The sequence below is a fragment of the Tigriopus californicus genome, chromosome 4 (assembly GCF_007210705.1).
Source record: "Tigriopus californicus strain San Diego chromosome 4, Tcal_SD_v2.1, whole genome shotgun sequence".
NCBI lineage: Eukaryota > Metazoa > Arthropoda > Copepoda > Harpacticoida > Harpacticidae > Tigriopus > Tigriopus californicus.
In genome coordinates, this window is record NC_081443.1 from 2,040,950 (window position 1) to 2,068,508 (window position 27,559).

At 41.0% G+C, this 27,559-nt stretch overlaps 1 protein-coding gene, 1 long non-coding RNA gene and 1 pseudogene across 3 annotated transcripts in view; 1 reads left to right on the forward strand and 2 right to left on the reverse strand.

The window, feature by feature from the left end:
• Nucleotides 1-20,346, reverse strand: part of LOC131879035 (uncharacterized) — a 25,796-nt gene extending 5,450 nt beyond the window's left edge. Inside the window, exon 1 of the long non-coding RNA XR_009373085.1 lies at nt 19,913-20,346. This is a non-coding gene — a long non-coding RNA (uncharacterized LOC131879035). The remainder of the gene's footprint in view (nt 1-19,912) is intronic.
• The window catches only part of LOC131879031 (FMRFamide receptor-like), a 27,778-nt gene extending 4,140 nt beyond the window's left edge, over nt 1-23,638 (forward strand). The window contains exons 2-10 of the mRNA XM_059225222.1: nt 5,060-5,282; nt 7,392-7,630; nt 9,228-9,517; nt 9,867-9,983; nt 15,663-15,922; nt 16,267-16,359; nt 17,768-18,288; nt 22,919-22,999; nt 23,082-23,638. Coding sequence (XP_059081205.1) covers nt 5,068-5,282; nt 7,392-7,630; nt 9,228-9,517; nt 9,867-9,983; nt 15,663-15,922; nt 16,267-16,359; nt 17,768-18,218 — 1,665 coding nt within the window. The 5' untranslated portion in view covers nt 5,060-5,067 and the 3' untranslated portion in view covers nt 18,219-18,288; nt 22,919-22,999; nt 23,082-23,638. The remainder of the gene's footprint in view (nt 1-5,059; nt 5,283-7,391; nt 7,631-9,227; nt 9,518-9,866; nt 9,984-15,662; nt 15,923-16,266; nt 16,360-17,767; nt 18,289-22,918; nt 23,000-23,081) is intronic.
• LOC131879030 (sodium/potassium-transporting ATPase subunit alpha-like) lies at nt 23,639-27,370 on the reverse strand (annotated as a pseudogene). Its single transcript, XR_009373084.1, has 2 exons — nt 27,070-27,370; nt 23,639-26,968 (listed from the first exon to the last, which is right to left on the reverse strand). The product of XR_009373084.1 is annotated as a sodium/potassium-transporting ATPase subunit alpha-like (transcript).
• Between the last annotated feature and the right edge of the window lie 189 nt (nt 27,371-27,559).

Genomic DNA, 27,559 nt, shown 5'->3' on the forward strand with positions numbered 1-27,559 from the left:
TTTAGTTGAGAACAAAAAGACATTTTTAAGTGGCACATCAATTTAGACTAGCTGCGGTCTGCTTTAAATCGCCTGAAATGGCCGAATTAAATCAAGGCTCTACAGACTTGTTTTATGTTGCTACTTTCTGGCATTTACTTGGAGATTCTGGAGAGAGAACATACAAATGAAGTTATATTGGCAAGAACAGATCATCAATAATTATTTTTTGCGTGGATCCCAATCGGTAACGGGGATCGATTAAGGATTAAAAAAAAACAAAGGAAGAGATGAACTTCAGAAGTTGTATGCAAATCTGAAACATAATTCCTTCTTGTAGTTGACTCACATTCTGATGTGTATCCTAATCATACGTTTTAGAGCCTAGGGCCATCCTTGCCGTACTAAATCATGTGCCATTTCCATTTTGAGATATCGAATCAAGCCCTTAAATGAGCAGTTCGTAATGCAACTTTTCGAAAGTGGATGCAAACATTATTTTAGCTAAACCAATAGTCCTTAATGTTGTCGTTGCGATTTACAAGCAGTCTATATTATTGGATTGTACGGTGGATTGAGGAAGTTCCCCCTAGTACACACCCCTTACGCATGATTCAAGGCAGAGAGAAAAAAGTTGTCACCGACACGCGGGAAGATCCCTGCTGAAGACATTTCTGATAAATACGTCAACAAAATCTGGATCTCCTTACAGGTATAAAGGACAACACGCTCATTATGGTGCCTCCAGAAGTCCGTCCTTTTATCTTGTTTGCATCACAGAAGTTTTCTTTTTTTTCATTTTAGTGCCAAAGGTTTTGACCTGAGCTTTGGCAATGAGCCTCTGTCTGCTCCAAAATTGGTCCGTTCTTGGTCCAGATAACATGGAAGTTAGGCGGCTTTTTGGCATTAAGAGAAATATGAGCGTGACCTAACGAGAAAAGGGCAATTATAAATGAGTGCATCAGCGTTGCAGTTGATCTTTTTGGGGTTGGAAGCTTTTAGGCTCCCCTTAGGTTAGTTTCCCACAAATTTTGTCATTTTTAGGATCTTCGTTCTATCATAAATACAGTGTAACAAATAACTCACTTTCAGACAAATTTGAAAACACAAAGGTGCTTGAGACTAACTTCGATCTTAATCAATATTGGGGATGAAAATAAAGGGAAAAGGAACGAGGAAGCGAGTGCTAACGTGATTTCTCCTTCTAACCAATCCAGTTTCCGGCGACTAAATCTAAGCTCGAGTTAAGTTCTGTTTTCTGTATTCGAAATATGACTTCCTCAGTCTCCAAATGATTAAATCAACACAATCTTGGCTCATGTAAAATCTTTAAACCATTAGGCAACACTTGCATGCATTTAAAAGTCTACTAATTAATTGTTTTAGATACTTTTCAAGATACAAGCTTTTTTGTTATGGGCAGGATTTTCCTTCCCACAAAAAAAAACAATTATGGCCAGATTAATGAGACTGCAAATTTAGACTGCATCAAAACTCGCTCTTCTCCTGTGGGAACAAAATTACATCTTGGAACAGTCTCGGAGGCTCGAAACCTGGTTTCTGAAACGCCCATATTAATCATTTACAAGCTCTTTTAAGCTTCTTCAGTGGACCTTTTTCAGGCCAAACTAATTGTTATGAACAATATTTAATAACCGTAATAAAGTCGTACAAATAGACCATCTAACCCCCAAAACCCGCTTTAACATTGTTGTCATTTTGCCGAGCAAGCCGTCGACTGAAATGATATGTCTTTGGAACCTGAGGCAATAAGGGCCCTTATTTGCAACATCACATGGCCCAAAGAAACCGGGAAGAGGCACGGGAGATTGCTACATAAACTGCTCTTGCCTTGCCTTCAACGCAATTTCTTTTCCGGACATTATGTGACCCGGGGCATTAGTTATAAATAAGATTTTGATAGAATTAGTCAAAAACGACACAAAGGCATTATAATTCAATAACAAGGAATTGGCCCAATCGGCCCCTTATTTGGCAGAGGCTAAATGACAAAGCTCCCTCTGGAGTGCAGAACGTAAAACATATTTCGTGCAGCGTAAGGGGGCTATGTCTATACTTAACCCCGTCAGAGCCTCTTGTTAACGTTTCGACACACATAAAAGTATTTGGAGGCCACTTGCCATAGTGCGGTCCCCCAAAAATAATCCTCTAGGGTTCCCTCAAGCCCAAATCGAATCGCTCTCGATCGAACAAAAGCCGATCAGGCAATTCAGAAAGGGTTTGCTAGAGTTTATTGCTTGAATGCGGACGAAAAGCTGTCATGGAGCAAGAAAATTGGGGGCTTAAAATGCCTTCAAACTGCCATTGATTTCACGATAACGTTGATAGCAGTACGAGGGATGAGTTGGGCCAAATGAGACAGGGGATTATACATATCGTACAACTGTGTTATTATGACAATTTGATCAATACTTGACATGTGCGGGCACATACTGAATGGGAGCAAATTTCATGGCAATGACTGTCCGAAAATTATGAGGGTACAAAATGGTTGGAAATACTATGCCTCACACTCTTTTAGGTCTTGAACACAACGTTGTTGGAAACAGAACCAATTCTTGCTTTGCATGCAATCCCTTGACATAAGTACATGCCTCAGTACAAGGATGTATTTCCAGGAGAATGCTTAGCTCTTGTAGGATTGTCAGTCTCTCTCTTTCCTGAAGTCGAAAAATGATCTTACCATCTGTTCCCATTGGGTATCCAGGGCCCAAACGTTGTTCCTGTTGGTCAATCTTGCCAGCTGTGGTTACCATTCCTAACGTGATTAATTATAAGGCCATCAATCAGTGAAAGGAATGATTTCTTTAACCAAAGAACAAAAGAACAAAGCCTGAGCCAGACGAAAGAAACCTAAAGTAACTCCTCACCGAGGTCAATTCAGCAAATCTTACTGGACGGATTTCCTTATTTTCTCAAGTATACATTTAAGTGCCTGTTCGAAAATGATTGGCATCAATAATTCTTGGGGGCATAAGGGTAATACGAGACATCTACTCTTTTTTATTCTTGTTCCCTCTCCTTTTAATTTGGAAGGGGGCGTGTTAAAGTTTGGACTCCAAGAGCAAAGCTCAAACATCTCCCACCAAATGGAATCAAGTGCGGCTGGAAAGTTGAATGGGAGAAAAATCTCAAGCCTAAATTGAAAAGCAGGTTGGAATTGGATTGAGATCAAGAAAAGAAATCAGAGAAAAAATATTCAAACCTTTTCATGGTGTGTAAAAGTTCGCGTGGAATTGTGTAACAATTTGCTCTTTGGGTTTCCCATAAATCTTACATATAACAAAGTGTGTCATAGGGAAAATATGCTAAATCAAGCGCCTTTTTCTGTCCATTTTTTTGCACCTTATTACAATATCATCCAACACACCAGAAGGACACTTTATACAAGCATAATATACATAAAAGGAAGAATTGGGTGGCTTGGCATTTTAAAGAACCTCTAGTTGGCTTGTATATTCAAACGCCCAGGATTTAGGGCCACTCTGACCAACTAAGAAAAACCGAAGGATTCATGAGCCTTGTCAAGGAAAGAATTTCAAATTTATGCGAAAATAAAACACATCTCCATCAAGAAAATGATGTTAGAAGATTACTCTGAACCCCTGTCGATGCATTTACATTCCATGTGGATACAGGCACAAATCTGTTCTCCCAAAGTTGAGTTCGTGCCAGGTGCTTAGTTGGTCGTTCAAATTGAATTCGATTGTGCACTTTGCAATGGAAGTTCATTTGTTATGGAGGAAAGGCTCTCTTTTTAAGACTGTGAACAACAAAGTTTACGTACTTTGTTGTTGGGACAACATCAGGGCAAGGAACATCTGTTGAATGCCAATTTTCTCATAATCACTTTGCTTGCAAGGCAACCAAGATTTTTTTTAATTGCCTAGGAAATTGTCAACAACATGCACAATTTTGTGATGCTAAGTTTGTGAGAAAATAAAAAGGCCTTTCCAAAGAAATGAATTCATAGGTAAATGTACAAAATGCTAAAACTGAAAAATGTATCATAAATCAAGGAATTAGAATCAACAATGAAGTCAAGCAGAGTTCCAGGAAGTTTGACAATCAGTAATTGATTTTATCAATATACTGAGCAACAGAGAGCAAAAACCTTGGTAATTACTCTATGCAACTTATTTCTTTGATTTCTGGTGGACATGAATATCGAATGAAAACGTGAGACCACACTCATGAGTCAATGGAGAAATTTCAGTCAAAGCAAATACAAGTCTTAAAGTACAACCAAACGGCAAGTTTTTGTTACTAATTACTTTTCCTTCTAATATGCTTGTATTTAACGCCATTGCATCTCTTACCTTGTCAATTAGTGCCGCATTATCCAGGCACGCTTCTGAACTTTCGGACATTGCCATTCAAATGATTCAGGAAGAAGACCTGACTCTTCAAGATGAGAATGCCCTGAAAAAGTAGAAGCTGTTTTCTTTTTCTTCCCTCCCATGAATGTTATGTTAATTAGATTGGACAAACTATGCTCATAAGTGTATGAGTTCGAGCTACTTTTGGCTTGCCATCACCCATTCTTGTCAACACAAAAAACCTTCTTGTGAGTTTTCCTTAATACTTTGATGCTAGTCATTAATGGTAGTTGTCACGTCTCCAGAACTAGCTGAAGCAGTTCTCTTGGGGATTTTTCTGGCCCAATCTCCCCTCATCAAAGTCTAAATCCTAATAACAGCCAAATTGTGCACTGTCAAGCCCGACCATTGGCTTTGAGCCATGAATTTCAATCTCTTGAGCAAAGCTTGTCAAGCAAGTATCCTGTTTGGTACATCTCTATAGACCCTAGCTAAAAGCCTCTGCTGTCTTGGAATTCGGAAACCTCTTAAAATGATAATGTGACCTTCACACTCCACCATTTCATGTTCTTTCACAGTCCGCAAAAAAACCTTTTAACGTCACTGAAATCCAAACCTTTTCGGTGGTTGACCAGTAAAAAGTTCAAAGCTCATAAATTTCTATAGTAATAAATTGAAGGCTGTGCCATGAAGATACTCGTTTTTTTCTGTCCTAACTCGTGTGGAAACTCCTTTTTCAGGTCCTACCATGAATGCCACGGAATTTAACCAAACTTTTTCCTACGCCAACAACATCATGACATCCAATGCCACATTGGGTGAGCTCTTGGACTGTCCCGTGTATACACCGGAGGACGATGAGTTTCTGGATAACATTCTCTTTTGGGTGGAAGGCGTTCTTCAGTGTTGCATGGCCTTCATGGGACTGATCGGAAACATCATTTCGGCTATCATCCTCTCAAGGTCGGTCATAAATCCATGTCTAACGAGGTACCATTTCTTACTCGATAAGTCGATATTCAAGTACCTTCAGAGACCTCATTAAAGCAACCTCTCCCTCGTTTCGACCACTATTCAATATGGTATTGGACTTGAAACCTATAACCAGGACAATTTTGCCATTGTGCTGTCTATGTAACAATGGTAACAATTGGTTCAGATATGCCAGCTATACCTTCATTGACAGAATGCGTACGGACGTAGCACTAAAGATTTGGTGCTTTTTTTTTTGGTGCCATACACTCACAAGCCCCAACATCAGTCCATGTCTCGATTTGTGTGACAGGAGCGACACATTTTGTCCTGGAGGAACCATTTGGACTTGGCACGATTGACAAGTATCAAGAGAGAATTTCTCTCTACATTTTGCCAGACCTATTCGTACGAATAGAGTAACCTTTCCAGATGAATATACGTCATTCTGGACAATTTACAACGCTGTGGTTATAATGCATACAGATTTTGTCGTGTTCCTCGAGAATTCGAAACGAGCGAGATGACACACATTCGAGCTTGTCAATGGTCAAGGAGAAGAACATTGGTGTGGTGATTGAGTGGACATATTTGTCCTCATTTTTTTCAATGGAAAAGCCTCCGTTCAGGTGCTTGAAGGAGCGATATTGGTCAATCGGTTTTTTGAAGGAAGCTCGTCGTACGTACAGTAGTGTGCACTACGGCTTATTTGGTTCAAATGGAGCACATTTCTTGTTGCATCGCGATCGATGAATACAGGGCCAGTCCCAATTCAATCAACATCTGTTAAAGACACTTCATATCCCCAGTGGCATCACAAAAATACAAATTCCTGGCAAACAGGACGTAGTAGTAAGACACACGATGTAATGACGGGTTCCGTGGAACCGACATTGAGCCTGAGAATGTAAACTTCATCGAAATTCGCTTCGTTCCTAAAAGCACTTTTGTCATAAAGACATGCAGAATTGCCAGTGAAATTAAAGAGACTCCCATGAGAGGCCAAAGAATGTCTTTCTGGAGCTCCAAATTTAATGCCATCTCTCCAATAAAGTTGCTACTGCCTCGCGTCATAAAAAAAGGGAGTCGAGTTCCATTTCAAGGTCTCTATGAGAAGGATCAAGAGTTATTCCGGAGAACAGTCTCACATTCGGCAGTTCGATGATGCATTCATTTGATGGTAGACTTAATCCACAAATGGGCCCCGAGAAAGACAGGATTGTTAGTTAAATAACGTTAATGCTTCTGTGACCTTTTTCGGAACTTGAGTTTGTTTGGTCACCATTTATAGAAGCTCCCTGTTTTGGAAAACATGGATCCTGAATGGATCCTCAACCTGATGTTTGGTTTTGGCCTTCTCGGACAAAAATATGTTTTCTTCTCTCAAGGTGAATCTCTCGAGCAATAATTGGCTCATTTATTACGACTAATGAATGTTTCTCTTCAAACTGGTCCAATCATTGGGTGTCTAATTTAGTTGGAATGAAATCACCACTGATTCCATTCAGACCACAAAGAGTCCATGTAATAGATATATCTAGTAGCCTGATCAATCACAATTACGCCCACTTGACAGATGCTTATTGGAATAGGAGTTTGAGGAGATGCTTACCACCTGGATTTGAGGCCAAACAAAGTGGCCCTTTTTAAAGGGACCTTTCTAACGGCATGTTTGGTTAAAGATCTGTTGAAGGTGTTTTTCTGGAACACTCAAAACTGTCACATAGGCACTCACCTGAGCTTAAGACGTCCATTCAAACTACTTTCGTCGCTTGTTTATGCATTCTGTCGATTTAACCTTTGACTAGATTTGATTTGTCATCCCTTTATCATCCACTCAAACGAGTTTGAAAACGAGGTGTGCGTGTGCGTTTCTTCAGGGAACGAACAAAGGAAATTGATGTTGATAACGAGATAAAACCGGAGTGTAATTCCTCGTTCATTAGCTGAAAATTTTGCTTTCGATTTATTTTCGAATCATGCTTTGTTCATTTTGAAACAATGAGGTTGCATTATTCAAGTTATTATTGTTATGATTCAAATTTTGTTAAGAACGTACGAAATTGAACTAGAACGATGTGTGTGCTGTTTGCGTTTCAGAGAGGAGATGCGAAACTCGTTCAACTTGCTGTTGATTGCCCTCATTTGTTTCGACTCGTGGTACCTGTTTGGCAGCATTCTTGAGAGCTTCCGTCGGATCTTCCACCTGGACACGGAGCTTCACACATTGTTGTTTCCCTACATTTTGTACCCACTGCAATTCATCTCTATGGCCGGCTCGATATTCATGACGGTCGGGATCTCTCTAGAGCGATACATTGCAGTACATTACCCTATAGGTGAGTTTGGGTGTGCGAAGGACTAAAACATATATGACCCCACGCGGTAATAATGGCCGCTATGAAGACAGACATTTTTCCTTTTTCCAATTTCAATCATGAGGCTCTGTCTGATCTTGGTGCCAAATGTTACATGTCTGCTCTCCCATGGGCCCCACTTCCTAAGAAATTCGATTCCAAAGGCCAACTTGATGGGGGCACCAAAATCCATTTCATAGCTGGCTGCTTTGGCTAAGTAATCATTCCTCGTTAAAAGGCCAATTGAGACAAAACAGGTGCAATTTCAAATTGAGTCTTTAAACCCTTTCGTTCAAATGGCACAAACTAATCTCTTTTTCACAGCCTATTCCCAGAAGCCCCTCGTTCGGTTCGTACTGTTATTGAAACCCATATACGTTAATAGAACCTGAAGCTCCTCAAAGAAATGAAGAGTCATTTGTACTGCCAAAAGAAAAAGAAACCGGAACTTCTTCACATTGTCAAATGAAGGGTTGTTAGGCATTCACACTTAGGCAGACTGTATCGTTTAGTAATAGATAGATCGACCTATTTAACAGGGTGGTCCCAAATGCAGCACTCTTTGGAAACTGGAAACTCCTGTCTTGGAAAGATAAAGAGAACCTGAGATGAAACAATGAGGCCCCGGAAAGGTGCAGCTAAGAAATGGTGTCGTGTCCGCTCATCAGGAGTCTACCACCAGACTATTGTGGAGAAGATTAAATTGCCAAATACCCAAGCAGAATACAATGGTTTTAGGGCTGTGAGAGCGACCAAATTCGGAGGAATTCAATTTCATACAGAGCCTTACATTACTTTCTAGGCATACTTAGACTGAGGAGATACTTGAGACTTTAAGTCGAATTATGACGTCAATGGCTTTCTTCTGTTACTTGTGTGCATGTGTAGGTAAATTCAGATTATGAGGTTTGTGGGCTTTCAAGCCGGGTAAAAACGTATTAAGGATGAGGCCAGACTATATCGGCTTAAAATGCTAGGACGTTGGAAAATTTGAGCTCAAGAATCTCCATCATCCTTCACAATAAAGAACGAACGTCTCACAATCTCTGACTGGCGAGGAAATCTCAATTTCAGGGACCAGATTTACGGGTCAAGGTCTGTAAAGGCCCATAAAGCAAGATGAGATGCAATATAGCCATAACATAAGGAAACAAATTTTTACAAATCAGATCATGCAATGGGAATCTGAAAAAGGAATCTACTATAACATTTGATAATAGGCCCCGCCAAAAAAATACTAGATGACTGTCATCTAACTCGTTTTATGATCATACTTGACATTCCATAGATAACTCAACCTCCTCAAGTCAAGTGCTCCGTTTCAAGCTTATGTTGTGACAAGGCAAATTTACCAAACTTTCTTTTTCGCCAATCGTGCGAAGGTCGTCTGTTTTTTTCTAAATTGATGATTCAATCACAAAATATTATGATCATTTTCCTCACCTTTTAAGAACAATATTTAACCGTTGTATTGCAGCCGGCTGAAAATCTGCATTACGTTTAGGGGACCCTCGCGGAGGTTCATACACATCTAGCTACATCTTGTACTTTCGTATTTGCATTCCGAATAAATTTTCAGATTACAACCAGAGCATGAACAGCCCTGAAGCTTGCCGGCGGCGCCTAATGAAATATGTGTTCCCAGTCATCTTCCTCTCATTCCTCTTCAACATCCCCAAATTCTTGGAAGCCCGAATCGGATATGAATTAACAGGACCCACCAATCTGAGCCGAGTCATCGAAGTAAATCACGGGATGTACAACGGGAGTGTGGCTGTATTTATCGATGGGTCCTATTATAAATTGGAGCACGGCCATGGAGCCAACCATACTGTGGATCAACTCAAGGAATTGTTCGAGGTCCCTGTGGTAAGACGATTTAGTGTTGCCTTGGGATAATCTTTTTAGATTCGGGCCGGTCGGAAATCCATAGATCAAATGGATTTTATGGTCCAACATGTATATGTGTGTCCGTCGGGAGCATCAAATGGTAAAAACCGAAAATGGCTCAAGCCTTTTTTTACATTTTTTGGTGCACTTCCAACATGTGCTCTAATGAAAAGGATCTTATGAAGGGTGAAGGAGCAAGGCATTGTTTTTTCCCAGATGGAACACGTCCAAAACTAATACTTGGTTCTCTACATCTGGGAGAGATAGGCGAAATAAGGGAGAAAAGAGCCCCATTCCATTCATATTGGTCCTCATTATTACGTTCCAGGTGGAGGTGACTGAGTTGCGGCGAGAACCAGCTTACGCCATATATTACAATAATTGGACCCGCCTTCTAATTCTCGGGATCATTCCAGCCATTATGCTTGTCTACTTGAATTACAAGGTAAGCGACCTAGGAATTTTCAACACACGGACCTGACACTCAAGGATGCCAATCAGCCCCAATTGGGTTGTAATCAAAGCCTATTCCAGGTTTTAGCATTACAAGTGGTCATGACGTAGAATCAGGTTGATCATTATGTTTTACGATTCGTTGACCTTAAATTTAGACACAAAAAACGTGGAAGGCAAAATCCTTCTTCAATTATGCTTTGCTTTCTCAGTAAGATATGAAAAACTCGCCAGTATTTTCCGCTTTCCTTCCCAAACCAACATAATACAATCACGAAAGTAGTCGAATGTGAGTATCAAAGGAATATCGCCAATATCTTTTGGTAAGCTTACATGATTTTCAGTCATAGGAGGTCTTGGGTTGAACGTTTCACTTGTTTGATAAGATTTGAATAAAGTTAAAATGCAATTTTAGTTCCTGAACACAAAAATAAGTCAGTACAGTATCAGCTTATCAGAATTGATTTAAAGGGGCGTACTATTGAGGGAATGAGGTAAATCAGTCGGTTGATAAATGCACTCTGCAAACACGGTATTATCTTTAGTGAGTTGTACTATAAAGAACACTGCCATGAGAAATGAAAATAAAATGTAAATTCAGTGCAGCATTTAAGTTTTATCGGCATATGATGGAGGTATAATCATACCTCTCTTTGAATCCAGCAAGGCTGTGTTGAAATTTAATATATCTTTCGACCTTGTTGCTCATTCATAAAGAATTGTAAAATGACAAAAAATGACAAAAAATGACAAAAAATGTTGTTCGCATGTCGAGCAAAAATTCGAGAGAGTTGCACTAAACAGTTTTCTTACTATTGCCTCGCTTAAGCTCTTTCGCACATTCGAACAGTCAAACTTCTGGAATTTCTGGTCGACGTGAAAACAACATATTTCGTCGGAGTCTAGTCATAATCATATTACACAAATGCAACGAACTAGAAGAAGCAACACGATAGTGTGTTTTGATTGTACTTTAACAAATACACTTCTTCTCAACCATCGCTAGAATCATCATGTCCTTAGTGTACATTGTTCTTTCCTCGAAATTTTGTTAGACCTTTTTTCTGAGAGCCAAACGAGAATTTTTCTCACCCATTCTCTCTCTTTAAGATGCATAGTTACGTACTGCGTGTTTCTAAGCCCAACAAGGCTCAGCTAGCCAAGTATTTTGTTTCTTGGTTTTTGACGGCCTTGGTCTCATTCAAGCCATTTGGTTTTAGCAACAGCAATAGGAGCCATAACAAAGGCCATCTTAAGCCCAGGGAGTACGAGGGAATTTGAGAGATAGGATTAATATGCCAGCCTCGTCGAGATATTTGCTTGGCTCTCTGTGCAGTCACATGAATTAACTAACGAGTAAAGAAACTCAGGGAAAGAGTTGGGTGCTACTGTACCTGATTTCCCACGCATTTTTTGCCGCTGAAGGCTGCCAAAGATTTGGAATGGTATCTGCATGTGGAATACGAATCTTTTTGGGGGCTTCAAAATTATTATTGGGAAACGAATAGAATTGTGAAGAAACTGGCTCGTACAATTGTATAAAGGTTCATGCTTTCTACGTTATTTACCTTTGTTTTGCGAAGCTATTTACAGAAAATGGTGCTCAATTTTAGACTGATTTTGAGCTAATCTCTAGCCTTCCCGCCCTCACATTAACAATATCATCATGGCATCCTCATGGGATTGCTTGGCACGTACATAATACACACGGGCTTACAAGACAATCCGAGAATAGCTCGGCAATTGTGGCAACAAAGAAAAGTTATGCCATGCAATTCTCGTTCATCAATTGATTTCTTACCATGATTTGAGTTGCATTATTCTCCATTTACCCTATCCAAAGCTTTGAAGCCATCCAATTCGAGAATATGGTATAAACTTTTCCCAAGAAGAAGTACATATCTCTGTCTCGTGGAACTTTTTGGGTGAAAGGAACAATTTCAAGCGAACCAATCTCGTTAACCTACAACAGACAAGGCACCTTTAGAACAAATTGAGCGTGGATGGCTTCCTCAAACCCAGAAAGTTGGGCTTGCTTCATAGTTTAAACTAGGATCTGGGTGGAACCGAGATCTGTTGAGTAACTAAATGTTCCAACATATGGCAGGAGAGTACGAGGTGTCATCACATCTAATATCGAAACTTTATACATTTGACCAAATTTGAAACCCTTCTAATGTTGGCCGGCACACATCTTTTTGAGATTGTGAGAAAACGTGGTCCTGAAGTTTCTCAACTAATGAAAGCAAGTTTTGCTTACCCTTCTAGCTTTGAGTTACTTCAAAAACGTTCATTCTACATTTCAAAGTAATGGGATGCTTTTCTCGCTTATGCGTCAACTTTAATAAATATTAACTTGGGTCATGGTGGTTGCAATTTAACTGGAGGGCTTTCCAATTGTCGTTGGCTACCACTGTAAGCTTTGATATCATTAAGAAATGGAACTAAAACGATGATTTAGGCCTTACCGTGCATTGTTTTTCATCCTCCATCCTTTGAAAGAGGCTACTGCTGATCATTTCCACCATTGTGCTCCAGTTTTCACGCATTGAATTGTACATAAATTCAAGATGATTGACATTGGAATTCAAGGATCATGAAATAGTTAGCTCTTTTCCGCTCTGTATAAGTTAAAACATCTTTGATTTACTTTCAATGAGTGGTGGGATGCTTCTGGCAACCACTTACACAAAAAATATTTTGGATCTTAACATGAATGCATCGCACTCGTATTTTTATTCGCGCAAGTCAAATTTCTTTGTTCGTCCCTCTTAAAAATAATCTTGTATCACTCGTTTAACTCAACCTAAACTTGGACAACTGAAAACTTGAATCATAGAAAAAACCGGATTGACAAGAATTTATCTAGCTACATCGTAAAACTTGCCATGTTCCTCCCTATAATTTTGAATGTCTATGGCAAGTGAATCTGCCTGGCTGGGATAGCGTGACTAAGATTTTTTTCAATTTCTTGTCGATAGGTTGAGTCCAATGGTTTCTAAATTCTCCATGATTTTATTCGGGTACATCAAGAGGGCTAAGCCCTCTAGGTACATCAAATGGACCTACATAAAGCATTATTCCCTGATACATGTCTCAATGCATATCATTTAAAACCATCGTAAATACAGTTGCTTTTACTCGTTAGGGACTGGGGACCTATTCCGGGTTCAAGGATTATACTTGTCTTAACACACATTAAACGACAACTCTACCGGCATCAGCTTGACTCGGCTTGACTCTACCCGACCCTTCGAATCTATTTCTATGATAGTTCATACTAGGGCCCTCTGGTAGAGAGCCCTAGTTCATACGACTCATAAATGAGAAAACAAAATGATTTACGCCATTGCTTGATATTGTTAGTACGCCATCTAGTGGTGAAATTTCAAAAACATGACTTTAAATTAATAAAAAAGGCAACAGAAAAAATATTTATTGTTTGCAAGACAGATAAAAATGTGCTTTTTGTGAGGTTTCAAGTCGTTGAGCTAAGCAATGATATGACAGGCTTGCTGGGGTACTGTATTGGTAGAGCATCAGCTTTCCAATTTGCGAATCCAGGTTCGATCCAAGGCTAGTCAAGTCCAAGCTTCTCTGCGGTATTTGATTACAGCATTAGTTGCTGCTTTAACACCTTAAATGGCCGAACCTGCAGTCATTCCCGAAGGTGAGGTAATATTCAATGTCGGCTACGACAACAATGCGGGAATATCCCTCAATTGGCACACCCAAAATCAAATGGTACGCAGAGCGAGACAGCTGCCATCTGACTGCGAAACAAACAAACAAATCATATGACACAATGTTAGAAATTAAGCATTTTTCAATAAGCAAACTCGAAATGCGCATACAAAAGCAATAAAAGAGCACACGCAGGTCAAGATGCAAGTAACTTTTTAGTCTCACAAACACAAACACGTACTTTTGAAAAGTTGAAATGATAAAATAATTGCAATTGCTAGAGAGAAATAACATATTGTGTTCTTTTTGTGAAATTCACAAAAAAAAACAACAAAAAAGTATTTTTTAGTTGTTGGAGCCGGATATGCCTAAATGTGCTAAAGTTTTCACTTGAAATAGAAAGGTATGAGACGAACACTCATACACTCCGTGTTTTTTAAGCACCCTGCATATGCCCTCTCACCCATATTTAATATTCATTAAACTGCTTGGGAAGCCAATAATAGGCAGTCAAAGTGAATTGCAATGAAATTGTGCATTTGATTCAAGGAGCAATGGATAGCCCAATGAAATGTTTGAGAATTTATTTCCACTTTAACATGAGCCAAGTAAATGTCAAATCTGAAAACGCTTTGAAATAAAAACTTCAAAATCATATGAACATTTTCAGGTGTATAATTGAATTGCCTTGATGCTGGTCGATTTGTAGTTCAGTCAAGATTGCAAATCGGCAAAGTTGCTTCATCCAAGATTATGTCCATCTTAAGTTGATCTACGTGAATTCGTTTTTCGCTCGCAAATGAAATGTTAGCCATAAAATGAGAGATTAACGCGCGATATAACATTGAACAAATCGTAAAAAACTATTGTGATCCAATGAGAAACAAAGTCTTGCAATAAAGACTTTTCAAAAAAAAGAATAATAATAAAACATTACTAACGCTCAAAATATTAACGATTTTTTATTGATTGTCATTTCTCCATTGGACCATTCTCTGAATTTGCTGACGGGCCTACCAAATCAGTAAATATTTCTTTTTGATCAAACAAATGTACCAGCACTTTTTTAGCGTTTCAAAGAGAAATTGCCAAATTTACATCTTGTGTTAAGGAATCAATTCACCAAAAGGTTTACCCTTTCCCGATGGGAAACAGAACATATAGGGCTTGTCAAGTGAACGCATTCATGAACAACTGACGTTATTCCATGAAGTAAAATCAAAGACATCATGCCCAACCATGCATTGCATTGTGATTTTGACATTTATTCCATTTTGCATGTGTTTCTAAGCAAATGGCATTGTGGTAATGGGCCAATTTGATAGTGCGTTCACTGTTTAACACCAAACATGTTCATTTTGTTGGGTTTTGTAACACAGCCTACTCAAAATTACCCGATAATTGAAAATTCAGTGGTCAGACAATGCGATTTCATTGTGATGTTTGTCTTAGTTCTCCCTACCCAAATTGCCCAAAATCAGGGTGCCGGGCCACATTTTTCCTTGAATTTCCTTCACTTGGACATGCCCTATAAAACATCCGTCATGACAGCACCTCAACATTAATACTTGCCTAGGATATCAGACTGCTTTTGAAACTTTGGGAGCTGATTTGAAGGTTTTTGGAAACCTGGCACTGCAAATTCTTGCCGATATATATTTATCTTTTTAAGACTAGCGGCCTTCTTGCAGCTCAGGGCTTGAATGAAGGCTTTTGGCTAGCTTTTAGTCCCTGTCCGATAATATGTGGAAAAAAGTTCACCCTTTGAAATGGCAGCCAGCCAGTATTCGCCATTTGCCATCGTCAAGATGAGTTGAGCGAATTCAGGTAAAAATAATTTAGCACATGTTTGCGATATCTCCCTTCAGACCTCGTCTCGAAGAGCAAGCAAGGCCAGGAGGAAAGGTCATTTTGATGCCCCTTCAGTCCTTCTCAGAACTTGGAAACTTTTCTTTTCTCAAATCCCCCCGGCTTTCCATCCCTTCAGATCTACAAGGACATCAAATTGCGTCAAAGCCGTCGGCGTCAAAGCATGAGCCAAGTTACGATTAATCATCAGGCTCGTCGACGACACGAGGATAACCTGGCCGTGGTTTTCATGGGGATCGTTTTGGTGTTCCTTGTCACACATTCCCTGAGGATCCTTCTTAATTTACACGAGATGATTGTCATCAGGGACGCCATGGAGTGCTCCCGAGCCGGTCAGAGATCCTTCCCATTGTGGTCCATCGTCACAGCGGTGTTCAGGTAGGATCCACGGATGGCTGCTTCAATATTGGAACACTGAAGTTCAAATCCCAGAGCAAATCCTCTAAAAGATGACATATTGCCATGATGCACTTATAATTTGTTCGGTGTTCGGAAAGTTGTTTTTTTCTCCTTTCCTCGAGGGATTTTTGCCTTCCGTCTTGCCTGCCGGATTTTGCAATCATCTCTGATCCCAAAGCAAATTGATAGAACAGACTTAAAAGCCTTCCGCTCCAATTAACTGTTCCAAGAAACTGGGGACAAATCTTTCACTGAAGCCAACAGAGAGAGAGAGAGAAAGAAAACTCTGGCTAATTTGACGTTATGATTCTCCTTCTTTTTAGCCATTTTCTCCTCGTCCTCAATTCATCCATTAATATGGTCATCTATTGCAAGCTCAATCCCGCATTTCGTATACTATTCTTCGATCTCCTTTAGTAAGTATGAACCACGTTATAGTACTATGCCAACCAAAGAAGCGAGAATGCGGAAAGCAATGGACGGAAACAAAACTATCGTAAGCCGTCGGATTGCCGAAAAAGCCTAATATATGTACGTAGTATGTGGTTACTGAATCGGTTCAAAAGATGTCTGCTTTCGATTGGGGAAAACGGAGCTAGGCCCAATGCCCAAATCGGTGGTATTCCAATCGAAACCCACAAACTCGGTGTTTTTTTTCGGCCTGATTTTGATATGTAAAATATTAGTCAAAAACCTTTCCTTCAAGGGCAAAATAATATCCTCTCTATGATCAGTTGGTTGAGGTCCTTCTAGAAATTCTAGTGCTGAAAACAGATATTAGCATGTTTAGGGTTTGTCCCTGAAGACAAACTCACGTTGAGAAAAGGTTTGGACCGATGAGTTTAAAGGGTCAAGAAATTGATTTCATGCTTAGTTTGGCTTTGTTGATAGGCGTTTCCGAGGTGGAGGGAATGGAATGTTCTTAAGTTTGCAATTGAGCAGTCAAGCATGTAATCCATTTCCTTCGAAATTGGGAGGTTCCTTGCCAACAGACTTGAACATTTCAAGGAATCGATCTCGTCCACGTGGTTCTTTTCTTTGCAAATAAAGCCATCAGATTTGTCGGTTCATTCATTCCAATTTGATTTTGAAATGAACTGGAAAGGCGCATTTTTAACTCCATCCAGCTTTACAAAAAAGGTAATAACTACGGGACATAAATATCAACATACTTGTACTTAGAGTGAAATACGGCCAAAGTTTTGGCTTTGTGTTATTATCGTTAAAAGCAATTTAAATTTGTGCCCTGCCTTCAGCATTGTTTCTCAACTTATCTCATTTTCTGAACTTGTTTTGGACATTGGAAAATTGGAAAAAGCCAGAGCAACTTGTGTCCTTATTAGCACGATCAAGTCCAAAAGAATTTTAACCCGTTATATTGTCCTTTCTTTTTTTAGACAAGAAACGTTGTCCATATTTGAAGAAAGTTTGATTTTTATACAAACCTTCATGAATGGACTAAAACAGCGCTATCGCAACAATACTTTGACAGAAAGAGTTATTGATGTATTGAGTTTTTCCAACTTAAAGTCACGCAGAGTGTATTCTTTGGTAACTCACAAGACAACTTCTACTTTTAGAATGTCTTCAACAAATTCGGCCCCTATGCTGTAGACATAAAAAAGGAGAAATGGGAATAGCAAGTAATCCCAATAGGCAGGGCCAAACCATTCTTCGGTCCATTCTTACACCTTTTTCTCCCCAGTCTAGTTTTGTTGGTCTATTTATCTTATATCTCATCAGACATTCATAGTCCCTCCACATCTCGCTTCCTTCCATCTACGTACTCTACATAGCCTTAGAACTAGAGGTTGTTATTTGCAGCAAAACTTGTCACGGCATCGCCCCGTGTTTCTTCAAGGACGAGGACGGTCAGGGCGCTTCCAATCAAAACGGCCATTCCGAAGGCCAGACCAACACCACGACGGCCTCTCAAAACCCTTCGGCCAAATCAGCTCCACCACCCAACACCAAGGCCAGACCCGTGGAGCTGACAGTCTTGACTGAATGCCATTCCAACAACCTCGCGTCCAATAATGTGAATGTGAAGGAAAAGAACTGGGATCAGCGCTCGGTCGAGTTGCTGCCTTCAAAAGGGCCTCCATCAACGCCTTTGGTTTCCGGGGGTTCAAATCCTGGTATTTTCACGACTACATCCAATGAGAATGGGACCAAAAAGGACGGAGAGCCCTTGGGCGATGTCAATGAATCACCTGCTCAGGATTCGAACTCGATTGGCGCTCAGAAGAATGGAGTGAATGTCACTCATCTTTGATTATTTGGCTGGCGAGAATTGAACGAACTGGTGTTCAGTAAAGTACGGAATAACTATCCCTGCACCCTAGGTAAGAATAGCAAGGGACATATCTAGCATTGAGAACATTTCATATCCCTCTATACGTATATCTCAGTATGAAACAATGCGGGAAGGAATTTATTTCCGGTTCATGGTCAATAGTCATCTTTTCGGGTTGGATCGTCAATTGGCAATTAACAGATCACCTTTTTAGTGCGACAAAGCAGACAGAAAAAAACAGTAACAATTAGTATGTCTAGGATCAAGCTCATATTGTATCACAATACAAGGCCACCTATGAGGAAATGGCATCACTACTCCTGAGAAATACTGCAACAAACTACTGAAGCGGAATATGACATCAAAGGTTCCATTGTGCTCCGAAATTCTTTTCTCTCTCTGATGCGCTGCCAAGATACTCACAAATGTAAAGAGCTCTTGAATTGTCGCTTCCACTATCAAGAAATGCTTAGAGCGCCAGGCAAATCCGAAACCCGGGTCCAAAGGTTCATTCAAATATCCTTGGGGGAACATTTTCCATCTTATCGCGCTAATTTTGACGCTTAGACCTCTTGAACATAGATACACGCTAGTACGCTATTTCACTGTACTATACACATACACAAACAGAGAACCGGGGAATGGAATTCCACGTCGGAGATTGAATTCGGTTTCTGCATAGGATCTCACCTAGCTTTGAAACCGGATAAGAATGCACTTTCGGTGGGATGTGCGTGTGAAGGAGAGATCGCTCCCTCAGATGCAACAGCTCACTTGAATGCCAAATTAACAAACCAAAATGTTAAAAGCTGAAAGCAGAAGAGAGCTCTAACAAATGTGAATTATGAGCGCCTAGTGGTTTGGAAGAACTGGTCTTGGCACACGTGGAACGGATGGATGGTTTAGCCTTCTTCTTTATGGGAAATACTAAAGTTCAACCGACTATGTTGTGTTCATTTTGAAGCAATGCCAGAGGTTGTTTTACTATGCTCGGGAATGAAGCATTGGGAAAACCCAGAATCTGTAGAATATTGAAATGATGAAGCGAAAGGGCTCTTATCTGACAGACTAATGAGAGTTTTTAACAAGGAGCAAACTGCAGGTTCAAACACCAAGAAGTAACGAATATTGGATATTGCCACTTTTCCATCGACTGATGACGCATTTTTCAATGTATAGTTTCCTTTTTAATACATTATGGGAAAATGAAGGGATAACTACGTCCACAATAATCATGGAAAATTGCTTGTGATCACATAGTGGGACCAAATTTGGTTCGCGATTCACGATATTCTTGACCCATTTTCTGGGCATAAAATAGAAGGGCTTGTTAGACTTATTTTGACATTAAGACACAACCATGTTTCCAATCTCATTTTCAAGACGTCATTTTTTTTGTAGCCTTTGATCGTTTAGGAACTATTATCCACAACTAAATGTGTACGTGAAATATGATTTATGAACTGATGCATTTTCGTTTTTAGTCCTAGATTTTCGGTTTCTTCTTTTCCTGAATTGATGGTTGTATAATGTCAAAAGAGTTGAATTGTTAAATCAAAGACAGAAACATAATTTTGCCCAACACTTTTTGTGTTCATACAGGCCGTCAAGAATATGTCTCGTATTTATCCTAAGTTGAAACTGAATTGGATTAATATTGATTGGAAACCTACCTGAATTTCTTTGAAGAGGCGAGGAGCAAAAATCAATGCCGTGATGTGATCATGTGGTTTGATGAAGAAGTGCATGCATGTGTTTTTTGGTAGAAAACAAATAGTATGAATGCAAATCAGCCTTGAATAAAGTACCAAATGGTGGTGCTAAAAATCAAGTCGTACAACTCGAAACGGAGTGGAGATCCTTGGAAAGATGGTTGATTCTGCGACTGAGTCCTTCAACCACAATGCTTGGTCTCGTTCAACTCTTTCCCAACATGTTAATCAAAACGTTGTGGCAGATAAATGATGAAGAGAGGAACAGAGCTCAGTTTCGAAATAGAATGCATTCCTGATAAGCACTTGCAACAAAAGCAGATGTCATTTGGTTTATCACTTGAAGAGAAACCTGTACTAAAAAGTTTTCTCTTGTCAACGAACGAAAGTTTCGGCCGTCTGATTTGGCTTGAATGAAAAAAACCTTTCGCGCATTTGTGGTGGTTTCAGGGTCACCCAGTAAAATATGGAAAACATAAGTAGCGAAAATGGACCTTTCATCTCTCCTGAATTTCATCATGGTTGGGGACGAATCAAGATGTTAATCATGGCTTTTCTATTCATGTTTGAAAATTAGTTCAAATTCTTTTTTCGTTAACTAATGAAAAAAACGAAAGGAAAACGGGAGGGAATGAAAAAACGGTGTGAAAATCTACCTTGAGTGTCTTAGGGTGAAAATACACGTTAATGAAATCCAAAAGTGCGATTCGACATGAAACCAATTCAAAGACATATGAAATGAAATATCAAGGCCAGCATTATCGAGATATTGGAAAGTGGAGGCACTTTGACGCACTATTCACCTTCGTTTGTTTTTATGGTTGCACTTTTCCTGGAGAGCCTTGGTTCAAAACTCGGCACCCTCCCTTCATCCTACTTGTTTCTTGTTAAGCTTAGGCCCAACTACCTAGAACTGAAGACCCAACAGATTTTCTGCAGACGCTCAAGAAAATCCAATAACAACAGATCCAAAGCTTGTAGTCACTCTGTGGGAAATATTTTATTAAATGATCAAACCCATGAATATCGATTTTCACAATGTAAAAGCTAGCATATTTGTTGTAATTCTGAAATGCGAGAGCGAAACGAACGCAACTAATCCTAATTTGTCGATCATTTGCAAGGCATGAACAATCATGAAAGCCTCTAAAAATAGACGAGAATTAGAAATGTAGCCCCCAAATCCAAACCTGATTTTTTTAAATATTTGGTAAACTAGGCTTTTGTAATAGTGTGCAAAACGGAACTTGCTCGTGGAAAAATTCAATTAGCTGGTCGGCTCTTTGCTGAAATGTGCCATGACAGTTAATAACTTTTTATGAACGCCTTTGATCGAACTGAACATTGAAACACGAGGCCCTAGAGGCATGTGGAAAATCCCATAAAAAGAACAAGACCCTGCTTGGTCCCTTGGAACTAGTAATGCCAATTTTCAATTTGATAGTCTTGCGCTTAACTTGGTTGGGTAACTTTCTAGGTGGAGCAATAGACCACTTGAATATGGACGGGACCGCTAAAGTGGCGTATTAACATTTCCAATTCAAATCAAGGTATTGCACTCTGCCTCAAATGTGACTTGTCATTGGTCAATGTGAAAGCACTTTTCAAATTTCACCGCAATCCAAGCACCTGAGCATACAAACATTTAAGCCCTGCTATTACTGAAACAAGATAACAGTATGTAGGATGAATGAGTGTACAAAAGTCGGAAGAAAGTTCTCTCATTCATTCGAGCCTTGTTATGTAGTTAGCTTTATGAGAGCATAAATTTTGAATCTTTTGTCCCGAAGCTGATGTTTAATATGCGATAATTTTTTTAACGCACTGACGAGAAGAAAGTTCATATTCCAACCGTACACTTCAATCCATTTTTCAAGGGTTCTTGAACCAAAGTGCGATACTTTTTTTTCGCTTTTTTACCTAAAAGCTCCTTGTCTAATGGCGTCTAAATTGGTCGCAAGCGAATGTTTCGCGCTAAAAATGCCAAATATGAGGGCTAGCTTTTGTTTTGAGATAAAAGCAAACATCAAAAAGCAAACAAATCGTATTTAGGTCACCCATACGGCTTACACCACTGAATTAGCCTTAAACATGGCAATTGCCTGGTGAGTAGATTTAGCAACCGCTTATTTTTTATGTGATAGCTAGTGAAAAGGCCTTTACCGAAACTGAACAATAGGGCTGAATAAAAAAAACAGCAATTAGGATGCAAGATAAGCGTAAGCAAAGGCAAGCTTTTGCAAAAAAGTTACGGGTGGAAGAGATGTCTCATGGAATAGCGGGAATTTGATTTTAGCAATCTTTACATAAACAAACATTTAGCATTTAGACAAAAAAGCCTGGGCCCATTTAATGTGCTTGACGTTTTTCGTTTTTTTTTCTTTGGCTTCACCGACCCCGGGATATGTTCAATTCTCGTCGCTTAGAGCCTAAAATTAAAAAAAACCTCGAAATCCGGGGACAAATATAGCACATTTACACATGCGTATAGTCAAGTACTAAAAAGGAAAAAAAATGGTTTTCAATCACGTATTTTCAATTTGAAAGCCGCTCTAATCTTTTAATTACGAATGAGCGTTTCAAGAACTCCATCCAATTATCAATTCATTATGAGATATCACACGACTTCCACACCCACTGAAACAGACACGGAAAGACAAGTAGCCACGAATTAGCACTGCTCCGCAAAAATGAAGCCTACTTGCCCTCTTATCCTTGACCCCCATCAAGATGTTTGCCAACCCATCCATTGGTTCCCTTGACTGCTGAAGATTACGTGAGGCAAATGCAGGGGGGGATTTCATTTGATCAGGATCATCTTTCAACACCTCATTACCAAAACAAACATTTTCGGCCCCGGGGATTGGCCCAATTGGCCCTGTGCGTCACTCCCTATTCAGTTAAGCTTTGCTCAGGAGAGCCAATTACACCTCTTCATGACCCACGTTTCATTTTTTTCTCTTTTAGCGAACTTTGTTGGAAATGGTTTATTTTCTCGACGTTGATCTCTCGTTCCAATACTCTCTTGCTGCCTCGTAATGTATGTAGGTAAGTAGCCAACCAATGACTTGAAGTATGGATGAGGAAGTTAATTATGATGTAGTGTTTAGTGTATACCTTTCCTTTCCAGTTATCGATGGGTTTCGACGTTGACTCGAGGCCGACATCCGAGGTTAAGACGTTCATGATATTCGCCGACATGGTCTTGGCGTTATTTTGTAGTTCTGGTTAGAATTGTTGGGCAAACGCTCAAACGTAGATGATGTATTTTCCGAGAGGCTCCTGCATAAGCTGCAAACTGTGAGCTTATTGGGTTCCCAAAGTTCCATTTGTGTGTGAAGAAATGTCGAATTGCGAGCAATATCGTCGGCTAAGTGCGAGTCTAGGATGGCATCCTCATTTCCAATTCATTCATCGGGCAACTTGGGGCGGGCAAACGAAGTGTTTTGTTATCATTGTTCAGTCTAGATATATTTTAGTAATGTAAAGCAGGCGTTGGTTCCCGCTACCCGAACATCGAAATTTTGTTTAGAAAGAGTTACTCCCTGGAAGAAGATGTGCATTGAACGTGCTTCCGCTTCTGAATATGACGATTTTGGCCATGATAAATGTGATTGTAATCAACTTCCTACTCAAGCTCAGTACCTCCGTTTCAAGCTGTATTTGGAAATAAATGCCATAATGGGATGCGTTGCTTAATATTTATTTCTTGAAATACCACTTGGTCAATTGGTTTTGTAATGCAATGGGTGCGAAAACAACAAAAGGAAATTTGACACGTCTTTTAATCGCTCCGATTCAGGCAATCTTGTTGGGAAGACAGGGTTCATCCGTAAGGCACTTAATGGTGAACAAGCCAAGGTGATGGGAAAAATGTATCGAGTCTCTGGAGTTTCCTCTTTAGAATGCCACAATGATTTCCCACATTAGGAGCTCACCGTGGTTCTTACATCCCCTATGAAACTGGAAGACACAATAATTTCTCCATTCCTGGAGTTTTACCCAAGCCGCGTGTACTCGAGATCGGGAAGACCTTTAGTAGTAGGTCTCTCTCTCCAACCAAGCTCCATGAGGTTGGTGACGCAGGATGTATTTACGGCTCTCGTCGTAGACAAAGATGAGCAGGGAGAATGGAAGGGCGGGCAACCACCAGTTGAACTTCAACGGGTACATTCTCAAGCCCTTGTCCATGCCAGGTGTATAGCATAGGAAAGCGGCCAGTACGGTCTCGAAGACCAGACCGAAGTTCATGAAGTGATTCTTCATTCCCTGTTGGAACACGGAGAGACGACGAGTCTTACAGATGATCAAATCGGCCCATTGGACGATGACAATGGAGACGAAGAAAGCAGTATGACAAGTGTACTCGAGCACCTTTCGGTCCCTGTAGGTCCATTCTTGACCATAGGAATCCTCGAGATCGTTCACAGCCTGAGAATCCCAAGCACGGCGGAGACCAAAGAGTCGGCTAGGGAGGAAGCCATTCTCGGCCAAAATGACGAAGTAGACAAAGAACCCGGCTGAGGCCTGAATCATACCAATCTGACCGTAGGCCATGGAAATCAAGCGCTCATTGACGAGTTTGTCTGTGAAGGGGTTACGGGGTTGTCGCTTCATGATGTCGGATTCAGCTTCTTCGTAGGCCATGGAGATGGCGGGCACCATGTCGGTTCCCAAATCGATACAGAGGATGGTGACAGTTCCAAGAGGGAGGGGCACATCAGCCAAGATGAACAACAAGAAAGGAGAGATCTCGGGAATGTTGGAGGTCAAAGTGTAGGCAATGGATTTCTTCAAGTTGTCAAAGATCAAGCGACCCTCTTCAACGCCAGTTACGATGGAGGCAAAGTTGTCGTCCAACAAGATCATGTCAGCGGCTTGCTTGGACACATCGGATCGCGCGATACCATGGCCACACCAATATCGGCCTTCTTCAAGGCGGGGGAGTCATTCACACCATCGCCAGTGACAGCCACAATGGCTCCCATTCTCTGACAACCTTCGACAATGATCAGCTTCTGTTGGGGAGAGGTACGGGCGAATACAATTTCAGTGTGATACATCAAAATTTCATCCAATTGATCTTCGGTGATGTCCTTCAATTCTCCACCATGAACCACGGCAGCACGAGCGTCACGAGGATTAACCTTGTCCACGGGGATGCCTTGGCGTTCGCGATATCCTCAACAGTTTCGTTTCCTTCAGAAATGATTCCGACAGACTTGGCAATGGCCTTGGAGTGATGGGGTGATCACCAGTAACCATGATAACTTTGATACCTGCCGATCGGCACTTCGCCACGGCGTCGGGACGGCAGCACGGGAGGATCAATCATGGACATGAGACCACTGAATCGAAGTCCCTCAATGGGGAAGTTGATGTCGTCTTGGTTGAAGGGATAGCCCTTAGGGAACTTGTTGGCAGGCAATTCAAAGTCACAGAAGCCGAGCACACGCTCTCCCAAACCTCCCAATTCCATGTAAGCGTTGTTGAAGTTATCTTTCCATTCTTGAGACATTTCTAATTCCTCGCCATCGATCAAAATCGTGGAGCATCGATCAAGAATCCTCTCAGGGGCGCCCTTCATGACCAAAAGATAACTATCTTTGCCCTCAACTTCGTGGATGGACACCTGGTACTTGTTGGTAGAGTTGAAAGGGACCTCACATACTTTCTTATGCTTGTTGCGGTAAGCCATGGCATCGCCAGTCGACAATTCAGTACATTTCAGAATGGCAGCTTCGGAAGCATCGCCATTGACCTCTCGCTTCAAGACAGAACACACCAGCTTGACCGGGCTTAAACTCAGCGCGATTGCAAAGGGTACCAATACGTTCCAGTGGCTTCCATCCAGGCAGGGTCTTGTAGTTGGATGATCCAGTTTGGTCCTCAGAGGTATCAGCCTCGACGATCTGATTGTCAAACCACATGTGAGCGACAGTCATTCGATTTTGGGTGAGTGTTCCAGTTCTGTCAGAGCAAATGGTTGAGGTGGATCCAAGGTCTCCACAGCTTCCAAATTCTTGACCAAGCAATTCTTGGAGGCCATTCGCTTGGCGGTCAGAGTCAAGCACACGGTGACAGTGGCCAAAAAGCCCTCTGGCACGTTAGCGACAATGATACCAATCAAGAAGATGACGGCATCCAACCAATGGTATTCCAAAACGAAGGCAATGATGAAGAAGGTGACTCCCAAGAACACGGCCACACCAGTGATAATGTGAATGAAATGGGCAATCTCTTTGGCAATGGGCGTGTCTCCACTCTCCAAACCAGAGGCCAAACCAGCAATACGTCCCATGACAGTGTTGTCGCCAATGTTGACGACAATACCTCGGGCAGTTCCTTCCACAGCGTTGGTCGAGAAAAAGGCCAAGTTCTTGGTCTCCAAGGGATTTTCATGCGTGAATTCGGCGCTTCTGGCTTGGGGTTCAGATTCTCCGGTAAGAGAAGAGTTGTCGACCTTGAAGCCTCGTGCCTCAACCACTCGAATATCAGCCGGTACTCTGTCGCCAAACTTGACCTCGATGATGTCTCCCAAAGTGAGTTCCTCAGCCTTGATGGTGAGCTTCTCACCGTCACGGAGAGCCAAAGCATATTGGGGCACGAGATTCTTGAAGGATTCCATAATCTTGGAGGACTTGGACTCTTGGTAGTAGGAGAAAACGCCAGTCACGATCACGACCACGGTCAAGACAATACCCAGGTACAAGTTATCATCTGGAGGTTCCTCATAAGCTCCTGCCTGAATCGAGTAAGCGATGAAGCAGAGGATAGCTCCAAACCAAAGCAACAGGGAGAATCCACCGAACAAGTTGTTGCAGAACTTGATCCATTCCGGGGTGGTGGGAGGCGGGGTGAGGGCGTTGCGACCATATTTGCTCAAATTCTCCTCGGCTTGCCTCTTGGTCAAGCCATTGTTCAGATTGGTGTTGAACCGTTTGCAGAGCTCCTCGATATCGATTCGATGAACATCCAGCTCAAGCTCCTGCTTGAGGTTCTGTAATTTCCCCTTGTCTGGAACAGAGAGAAGAGACCGTCAGAAAATCATTATGAAAAAGAAAATCACATCGAGTAACCCTCGTAGATCCTAAAAAATAGTTGCTAGTGCCACTCACCATCCTTCTTGTCTCTCATGGTGAACTCAATAAGTTAACACTATCCCTCTGTTACAACAAGGGCCCTGTACTCATGTACAAGGGAGCCACACAACTGGGGAGATTCTCAGAGGGTAGAGGGGATGATGCCAGGCTACAAAGCAAAATGGAGGCCCCCTATGTGCTTGGGGAAGGCGTGGGGATAGAACCAAGCCGAAAACAAGCCAGTCCTGTATAACCGTATCTATGGAGTAGCAACTTCTCGCGTCTCTCTTTTCTCTTCTCCCCCTCCAAAAGAAGTTTGTTCATGTGCATTCTCCGCGTTCACAGTGACACCCCAAGTGGTCCCAAGCCAACAAGAGCCAAGCCACCTTAGGTGCGTCTCTCCTAAACTGGATTTCAACAGGCAAGTTCGGCCCTACCGGGTGCCGCGTCAAGGTTGATACGGTTTTCGAGTGGATTGGGAACGGAATGAAATTAGAATTTGAGGAAAGAAGGAAATGTCTTCGGG